The sequence below is a fragment of the Balaenoptera physalus genome (genome assembly GCF_965194825.1).
Source record: "Balaenoptera physalus genome assembly, chromosome: 18".
Classification (NCBI taxonomy): domain Eukaryota; kingdom Metazoa; phylum Chordata; class Mammalia; order Artiodactyla; family Balaenopteridae; genus Balaenoptera; species Balaenoptera physalus.
In genome coordinates, this window is record NC_138899.1 from 11,367,078 (window position 1) to 11,377,564 (window position 10,487).

Consider the following 10,487-nt stretch of genomic DNA (forward strand, 5'->3'; position numbering starts at 1 on the left):
TTGGGAAAAGAAATCTAAGGGAAGCAAGAATAAGGAAGAAGAAAAGGAAGCATGAAGAGCAGAGAAAGACATGAAAAGCAGGGCAAGGCTCAGAGGACCCAACTCCCCATCCTCATTCACCCGAGACGCAGGTCAGGGCTCGAAAACTTACTCCAAAGAAGTTCTGATTTCCATAGTAGATAATGCTAGTTCCATAAGCTTTCTCCTTAATGATATACCATGACTTGGAAAGCCCATCAACATAAGGTTCTGTTTGATGCTTTTTCTTTTACAGTTACCGTAAGACAATGTTTTATTTTTTGTCTTTAAAACTCTTGTTGGAGGAAGAGAGACAGACAAATCACAGCCCACAAATGAGCCATCCTGACTCCTTCAAGGTTGCTCAACTCTCTCCTTCCCCCCTTCTTTGACTTACAAACCCTAATAAGACTTCTATAATCTTGCACCATCGTGAAGTTTTTTGTTTGAAAAGCTTTAAAGATCCTCACTGCCTACAGATAAAAATACAAACTCAGACCACATCCAAAGTCCTAACGAATCTGGTGTGAATCTACGTTTCTAATCTAGTTACTGGGTAGGACAGATTTTCTTTCACACTAAGGTTGCTTGATCACAAGATAATCAAAGTCTGACATACTGTACAGAACAGGTAACAAACACAGGAAATGACTAGATCGTAAATGGACAGGTTGATGGGGAGAAGCCTGGAGTCTGAGAAGTACAGGCCTGTCTGTTCATCTGCTGCGAAACAGCTTGAAAGAGGACCAAATGATGATAAATATGTGAACTGTAAAAAGAGAAAAACTGGCAAAAGCAGGCTCCTTCTATTTTAATCACGCTAGAATCAGCTCAGGCCCGAGACTTCAGCTTTTGAGAATTAGGGCACATCCCAGGGGTAGTGACTCATAACTATGATTCAGAAGATGGCAGAAAATGAAGAAGTACAAGGATACGGAAGGCCCAAAGACTTTCTGCAGAACCACAAAAGAACTTAAATAAAGTTCGATAAGAAAGCAACGTTTTCTTTAAGGAAAAAAAAGTATTAATGTGTAACAAGACTGAAGGAACTGTGAACATATAGAGTGGCCTCAATTTTTGAAGGTCTCTCACCAAAGATGTGAAGAAGAGTAGTTAGACATGAGGTGGGAATATGATGAAAGTAGGTGTATAGTAACATTTTGAAGCACTCACTTACACTGAAATATTTCACTTGGCTACTACAGCCAAGCTTTCCAATTACAATTTTGCAAACTTTCATGAAAACAGTCGTATTTTAGATATTAAATGTTGGTGTTGGGACTTCCCTGGTGGTGCAGTGGTTAAGAATCCGCCTGCCAATGCAGGGGACACGGGTTCGACCCCTGGTCCGGGAAGATCTCACATGCCGCGGAGCAACTAAGCCCATGCACCACAACTACTGAGCCTGCGCTCTAGAGCCCGCGAGCCACAACTACTGAAGCCCACGCGCCTAGAGCCTGTGCTCTGCAACAAGAGAAGCCACTGCAACGAAGAGCAGCCCCTGCTCGCCACAACTAGAGAAAGCCTGTGCGCAGCAACGAAGACCCAACGCAGCCAAAAAAAAAAAAAAAAAGTTGGTGTTAAAAGCCAGAATTGTCAAAGGAAGAACAACGCAACATTAAAACATGTATCAGTGGTACATGTGAATACAGCAGTTAAGTCCCCTACATACAAACAAGTTCCGTTCATAAATCCAATTTGTTTGTAAGTCCAACAAAATTAGCCTAGGTACCCAACTAACACAATCGGCTATACAGTACTGTACTGTAATAGGTTTATAATACTCTTCACACAAATAATATATGAAAAACAAACACAAAAAATAAAGAAAACATTTTTAGTCTTACAGTACAGTACCTTGAAAAGTACAGTAGTACCGTATAACAGCTGGCATCCAGGCGCTGGCATCGAGCGAACAGGCAAGTAGCAGCTACATCACCGCTGCTTTTATGCTTGCTTCCTGACATCCTCGGCTTGAAATAAAGATTCTGTACTACTGTACAGATACTGTATAGAGTACGGTATTGTACTCTATACAGTACCGTACAGTAAAGTACACAAAAACACAACCACATGTAGAGGATGCACGCACGTGACAATGTACGCCAGACACGTGAACTAACTTGACTGGACATGCGAGCGCGCACTGCCATCTTTGAAAGTTCGCAACTTGAAGGTTCGTATGTGGGGGACTTACTGCAATCTTAATCTTTACGTAAAACCGAATGACCCTTAACCTTTCTGGCAGCAGCTGGAATCCCTGAGGGATCACAAAACAGAACTGTGGAGAGACAGCTGTCCTAGTCAAATTAACTCATTATTGCTCCTCATAAGCTAAACACACTTCCCCAACCCCCCTCCACCCAGGAAAAATATTTAGTCCTTATTCTCTTCTGTGACATCACTGAAGACAGAAAGTGCACTCCCACCTAGCAAAATACTGTCCTGATGTAATTTATCTCCTCCTCCTCTTTTAGTCAGCGGGATATTTTTAAGCTCAGTATTCAGAAACATTTCTAATCATGAAAGAATGGGTGACACAAGGAGAGAGAAAAACCAGCCTAAGCAAAATAAATCCACCAATAACTAAAAAAAATAAACCCAAAGTTGGCAGCTTCTCAGAGGGCATGAGTAAAGGTTTTGGTTTCTATGACAGCAGATAACACATGACTTAGGTTTATACAAATGTCTTTTTATTAAAAAAAGCTCCTTCTCTTAAAAGCACAGATTGAAATAAAATTACTTCCTTACTACATAGAGTATGTTAGGAGAACTATTGGTTTCAGAGCTAAAAGGTGATTATTTTATCAACAGGTTTTCTAACATTCCTCCAAAACACTGAAAACCATCTGTGCATTTCTTTCTGGTAGTAAAAATTTTATTTTCTTTTTAGTATTTTATTTAGCATAAAAACAACCCCCCCCACACACACAAAAACAAAAAAGGGAAGTTGCCTGATAAATACGGGGAGAGAAGTCAGGTTAAGCAAGAGACATCTGGGACAAGCTGTGGCTTTGTGAATCTCAGATCTCGATCCCTCAATCAGTGGTGTGTAAACCAAACATTCACAAATAATTTTAATATCCTCCTTTATAATTATCCTTATCTAAAGTATACCATACTATATTAAATATTTCATAACAAAAGTATGATTTTTCTGTAAAAAGTCAGAAACAAAATATTCATTAAATTCAAAACAAGCACTAACATCTATGGTATAGCATGAAGGAAAACTGGTGTAATTATCCCTGATGTTAACATCTTAAGTAAACATAGTATCATCTAACTATGGTGGAATAATAATAAAGAACAAGGCTGATATGAAGATTTATCAGACTTGTGTAATGGTAGGAGGTCAGTAATATTAGCTGAATTAGTTACTATAAAGTGAAGATTCAATTGGCTCAAAGGTGTTTACTAATAGTGGGATTATTCAAATGCTAGCTACATTCATCTGGGGATTATATTTCAAATACTGAGCAATTCTATTCACTCTTCTGAAACCAGGAATTTTAGTGTTAAAAATTTGTTAAACTTCTGATTCCTTTAAAAAATTAAATCAAGCACCTTACCACCTGTTAAGCATCTGTACGAGAAAAGACTGATCACAACACACATACTTTAGATTTTAAAAAGACTAGAAAGAGATGAAAAATGCAACCTCCAGTTCTAGAGCACTGACTGTCACAAAGTGAAACTTTCTGAGGTGACAGCAAGAACTTATTTTAAAACCAGGAATCTGAAAACAGAATAAAGAAAGAAAATGGGATGCCTTAAAACAAATGAGTCACATAATGAGTTATTAAAGAGGGGTTCAGATAATGTGAGCAAATCAATTAACAGTAAACTAACACAATGAAATGTAACACAATAAGGTACTTTTCAAATTTTTGAATGCTTTAGGAAAATATCCAAAAAAGGGCTCAAGATTATCACTGCTAAGAGAAACAGAATGTTATCATGAACAAAGGAGTGAATTCTCATGCTGCTTTCATTATGAAAGCAGTGAACTATCTATTGTCTGCAGGCTGGTTAAGTACCTGCCAATCAAGCTGGCAGTTCAAGTGGGGATGAGATTAGACTGGGCAGAGCCTGGCCACTGTGCCCCACAGGATTAGTATGACCCCAGGCTGTCCTTTAAATCACTACAAGTCTTAAGAATACCAGGTGGCTCAGATGGCTTGAAGACCCCACAATGGAGTTCAGCTCTGTGGTCCTGAAGCAAATCTGGGCATCTGAGAAAAATGTTTAGGGAGGGGGAAACAAAGTGACTTCAATCCCCAGAATTCTGGCTGGATGTTGTGAGGAGTGAAGGATTAAGTTGTATATGAAAAGAATAAACATAGAAAAGAAATAAAACAGAGAGCATAAAGGAAGGAAAGAAGTGAGCAGGCTTAATGATCCAGTGTCTCAAAATACCATTCACCCAGGAAACAAGAATAAGTAGTGATAACTTACTTAAAATGTCTGCAGTGGAATGCAGTTATTTCCAAATCCTTTCCCTTTGATGTTATACATGTTACTATAAATCCAGTCTGCAATTTTCTTAGTCTTTTCCAAGAAAGAAATTGAAAACTATATTTCACATATACTAGTTATAAACTTATTTTTAGATAAATTTGGGAGTGCAAATTTAAGCCATGGATGAAAAATAAAGCTCAATTTCATGCTTTAGATTCATTTTCAATACCTCATAGAGTTTATTAAAATAAACTTATATGCTTATTAAAGTAAAATAAAATAAAATAATAAAATAAAATAAAATAAAATACAGCAGGGTGGGGATGGGGGAGATGAAGGCGGTCTGGCACACAGATGAGATGCCGCCCTCTTCCTTCTCTGGCCACACACCCTGATGAATCTTCCATCAGTTCCAATCCACCTGACTTTCCACTTAACCTTATTTTTCCCCTTGCATGACCATGTCTCTTTCCAAAACAAGCAGAATATCTCTCACTAATTTTGGTAAATCCAACTTCTTCATTTTCTTTTTCTGCCATTTTGTCCTACTATGAGTTCAACTACTAAGTAATTTAAAAATAACACTGACAAACTCAGCTAAAACTTTCATTAAAATTACCTTGAAAACTGAGACGAACTGGCTTCTTTCATCTCAATTATCCATGCAACTGGCTTTTTCATCACTAAGGAAGTAGCTTTGAGATGCAATCTGACACCTGAAGACAACTGAGTATGACCCATAATCTAAATATGACATTTTTCCTAAAGTTTGTTCAGAAAAGAGGGGGAATTGGGCGAGGGGGGAATCACACTTACAAGTCCACTTATGGCTACAATCCAGATGTAGGAACCAGAGGTGAAAAGCTATAAAAGAAAAAAAAAGGCAACTAAAAATGAAATTCAACTGCCAATCACAGCATATTTATTTTTACATAACTACAGCCATAACCATTTATGTTGTCTTAATTATACATATCTTAATATAAACAAATAGAAAATTAATAAATATCAATTCTGTTATATAAAAGAAAACAACACATTAACTTTTCTTTTCTTTTCTTTCTTTTTTTTTTTATACCAAGACCTAACTCAGCTTTTCAATAGCCTAAAACAGATTGGTTGAACCCAGCCCACTCCCGTGCAAAGAAAAATAAGTGAAATTCAAGCATATTCTTATTTACAAATGGACATTAATTGGCTTAAAGTAAAATACTATATAGAAAGAAATTATTAGCATTAACAACATACAAAATATGTAGTCACCATCCAATGCTTGGTGTTAAGTAATGACATGTAATATTAGTTTATATAATTCTCTCATTTCACTTTCTTGTTATTGCTACTCTAGTTTCAGATGGAAGACATCTGCCAGCATACAGGTCCATGTCCACTGCTGCTCTGCTTACCTGCTGATACTCCCATTCCAGTCTACCCAAGAAAGAGCAAACTAAGTAATGGTATCAAAGTTCATTAATGGCAAAAGCAGTTAGAATTGGGTCTCATGAAACCTCTCCCTTTGTTTTCCAAATCATTTACATCCAAGGGTGTGCTCAGCGTTTAAAAAAAAAAAAGTCACAAGACATCTCAAAGTGTTCCTGCAAGAAAGAAAAGATTTGTAGCCTAGTAACAGGATATTATTGGGATGATTGGTGAAATTTGAATAAGATAAAAATTTGAATACGATTGTATCAATGTTAATTTCCCAATTTTGTTAACTGAACAATGGTTACGTAAGAGAATGCCCTTGTTTATAGGAAATATACACTGAAATACTTAGGGAATAAAATAAAGTCACATATATAGATTAAAAAAAAAAGACTTGTAGCTTAGCGTTTGTTCACATTTAGATCTTTAGATGGGGAGTTTAAGCACTTCTGCTCGTAGAGAAAGAAGCGGGTTCATTGCTGACACTGTGCTACATGAAAACCTCAAAGTGGTGCCCATTTATCAAGGATACATAGAAAAAAAGATACACAGAAAGAAGACAAAGGTAAGAGATGACAAACCACAAGTAAAAAAAGAATCTGACCAGCTGTGCTCTTGTGTTAGCTAATGTGGAAATGAGCACTGGCTACAACTTCAAATTTAATCCCTTGATCTAAAATTTAATTCTTTGATCTAGCATGGATGCTTGATCAGTGTGAATGACTGATAATAACAAGGATGAGAATGATGTGGAAAAATATTTTTCTGTAGTCTTCTTCTAAAAGTTTAGAGAACAATAAAACAGCTAACACTTTCACAGCACTTGCTGTACGCTTTCTCTCACAGCTGGGCTCCTTGAGGGCAGGCGCCACATCTCATGCTTCATTTTATCCTCCGCAGCCCCCAGCACCGGGCATTACATGACTGGCTCTTGGGCCATGTGTACTTAAATGACCCTTCACAAATATTGTTGCTCTCCTGATAATGATTAAAGTCATTCATTCACTCATCCATTCATCCGTCAAACGTCCCTGGTTTTAAGAAGTTGTTGAGTAACAGACAGAGGCACAGAAACATGTGCGAAGGTCCAGAGGGGAGGGATGGAAGGAGAGAACAGAAGTTTTGGGAACAAAAGGTTCACGCTCATGTCAAGGTGGGGAGGGGTGGGGGCTGACATGGGACAGGCAAGAAGAAACCCTGGATGCCATTCATGCTAAGGACTTCAGATTTTATCAAGAAGCCAGGGGCATCTCCACCTCTACTTTCTGACACCAACTTCTACTTCACCAACAAAACAAAACAAAACAAAACAAAACAAAAAAAACAACCCACTCACAATCTCAGAAAAACCAAAGGTGGCAGCCATAGAGACACAAATGATTAATTAATAAGAGGAACCAATTGACTTAGTTCTTATTATCTGTTCAGATTACCCTAAAAACTCAATGCTATAATCTCTAATCCTTCAAATGACCCTGTAAGATAGATATCGTTGTCCCCACTTTACAGATGAGCAAATGGGGGATCAGAAAAAGTGACAGAGAAAGAAAATAATTACCAGAGCAACTAATTAAACCAAAGTCTACGTGGCTCTAAAGACCTTCCACAATGCTCCACTGAATTCCTACTCCATAATAAATAAAACAATGTTTTTCACCCTCAAAGATGCTCTATAACTAGAGTCAACAGTGAAGCTTAGACGCTTCCATAACTTGACCCAAGTCTCAAGGTAGTGTGTGCCATGTCAGAACTGGAACTTGGGTCTCCTGCCCCCCATCCAGGGTGCTCTTCTACCGTTGCATTCTGCTTTCTGTTGTAACATCTTAAAAGAGAATTAAACATGCCGCAGCAAACCCTAGTAATAAGAGTCAAATGCGGAAATGGGCTATTAGGTTATGTGAGTATTCGGGAGGATAAGGGAGAGTGTAACGCTATATAGGTTGAGAGATGAAGAATAAACACATTTCATGAGAAACGGCTGTAAAGTGGTTAGGAAACACCCACCCCAGATGAGCCACTGCTAACACAGGACAGCAGACTAGAGAAGTTAGAGGAAACGCTGAAGGTTAAAAGGGGAGGGAGCAGGGCGTTCTACAGTGACACTGGTATCCGGTTCCACGTGCGTGGGGTAAGGAATGTTATGAGCATAATGGTGGATCAAAAGGCCAAGCTACACATGGTACCACAGGAAACAGCAGAGTAAAAGTTTACATCAAAAGGTGTGAGAGTGAAAGAAAAGTGACAGGTACTACAGGTTGAAAACTGAAAATCACATGTATCTTCTATGACTGGGCCTGGGACCCAGGAGAGAGCAATCAATATTCATTGAATATTGGTGAAGATAATCTTTTTCAATTTAAGTCAAACAGTCAGTCCTCTAATGGCCTTCGTGTCAAACCATCTAGTGGATGGTGACAGTGCAGTCAAGCCCGTGCAGCGCAGGAGTTATGAAGCTGGCAAAGCATATCTGGTTCCTGCTTCAGAGCTTTATTTGTGACACTCTATTCAATAAATTAATTTTGACAGTGGTTCTCCACTTTCCACCTTTTGACTGTTCTCATTTGTTTCCACTTCATACTATGATTTTTAAAAAATACTTAAACGCAACTGTACAATGAAATTTAAATATTTTCCACCGATTCAAATTACAGTGAAAGCTCTTATCAGATTTCTAAAGGCTATGAAAGTATTCTAGTATCTTATATTCCTTGAAGTTCTTGTTCTGTAACACTTCCTTTGAACGTTTGATATAGATCATGAAGCCAAACTTATGGGAAAAAAACACATTGTTTTCAAGGAGATCAAATGAGAAAAAGACCGAAAAAAAAAGAGAGAGATCTGGTTAAAGAAACATGGACATAAAAATGCATACTGTACCTGTAGTCCCAATATATAAATCAGTGTCTTGTTTGTGATGGACAACGGGCCCAGAATATGTGCCACCTGGACTCTCGGGATGGAGCAGTAAAATGGTACAAACAGAGCAAACACAGGTGCCAGGCTATGCAAACAAACAAACAAATAAAATCACTATGGTGTAACACTCAATTTAAAATACCAATGGTAAATGTATATCTGAAGTAACACTGCCTATCATTTTATTTCAGTCTGAAAGCATGGTCTTAGATACGCAAGTTGGTTTCTATACGTACATCACATCCAAAATAATTTGTACATATATATAACATTTTATGAGACCTCTAATTATCTAACCCTTGTCGACCCTCCCAAAACTACTGCAAAGAGGCGGTTCAGCATCTGCTAATGAACTGTCAGCACTGTGAGAAAATCTAAAGTTGATGCTGTGTGTTCTTCTCACGAATGACCTGAAATCTGATGAAAGAGATTAGGTGAACCAAAAGCAAGAAACATTACCACTCATCACACAGTCAAATCCAAAATCTTCATCTCAGACGTCGTCCAATCACATTTCACTCCAGCACTTGACATGGCTCGCCGCTCCTGTCCTCCCTTCCTCAAATTCCTTCCTGCTTTTGTCTGAAACCCTGTTTCTTGCTGGTCTGCCCACGTGTCTCCCACCACTCTTCTCCTACCCTCTCCAGGGTTCCATTATAGTCTTTTCTTCTTGCTCCAGTCTCTCCTGGTATAATCCTAAGCCCTTCTGTGGCTTCAACTAAAAAAATGACACGAGTCCCCAGACTGTCCGGCTGTCCCCTCACCTTGGCTGTGAAACTCGATTTGATACCTTCGACTTGACATATTCAAAAGTCACAAACGTCTTTCTACTTAAAGTCTTGTTTCTCTCTAATCCATCTGCTAACACTGCCAACAGTACTGTCTTCCCCAAACACAACTCTGATCATGTCACACCCTTGTTTAAAACCCTTCCTTCCACAGGCTGCCAGTATCCAAAGAGGAAATTCAAACATCAGCACGAATGGGCAAAGTCCTGCGATTCTTTCTTACCAGGGTGGTTTCTTGCAACCGTCCTCCTCTCCCTTCCCCTGATCTGGCCCATCTCCTCTCACCCCCTCCCCGCCCAGATGCTCCCTGGGCACCTTAGGCTCTGATGACTATTCACTGACACAAGTTATTCTTTCAACACAAGAGTGTCCGTTGCACTTTTCTGCTCAGGAAACTTACACTTACGGTGTGTGACAGAGCTCAACTCTTCCCAGAGATCCCTCCACCCTCCTGCTGGTTAGCTGCTCTCCTTCACCCTCACAGCTACCCCAGTGTCACTGTTTGAGTGAGTCTGTGTGAGAGGCAGTGGGCCAGGCACAGCAGCTCCGTCCACATCTCTAAGTAAGAAGCAGCCCTGAACCTCAAGGAACTAGAGCTCCAGGACGGCGAACTGACATTCCTACGAGGGCGAGGTGGGAGACGTGAATGAGGCATGTGGTTTGGACACACACTTAACACCCATTCTTCATTAAACTCACGGCTTAATTTAATTAGTCTTTTATTTTCTCATGTTTTGGATAAGTGGCATCGTACAAAGAACGACTGCTTTTACCATAAGAAAAATGCAAGAAATATTTTTCACTTCCACAAAGAAATGTTCTCACTATCATTTCTGCGGAAAGAACAGGTCCCTCACGTGCATTTTCCCATCTTCGATA

At 39.0% G+C, this 10,487-nt stretch overlaps 1 protein-coding gene across 3 annotated transcripts in view; it reads right to left on the minus strand.

The window, feature by feature from the left end:
• UBAC2 (UBA domain containing 2) overlaps positions 1-10,487 on the minus strand; it is a 161,803-nt gene that overhangs the window by 55,470 nt on the left and 95,846 nt on the right. For 2 of the 3 annotated variants that reach the window (XM_082434671.1, XM_082434669.1), the window contains 2 exons: positions 8,782-8,905; positions 5,296-5,343 (listed from right to left, as the gene is read on the minus strand). In XM_082434671.1, coding sequence (XP_082290797.1) covers positions 5,296-5,343; positions 8,782-8,905 — 172 coding nt within the window. The remainder of the gene's footprint in view (positions 1-5,295; positions 5,344-8,781; positions 8,906-10,487) is intronic. The other variant, XM_082434670.1, reaches the window with a different exon arrangement.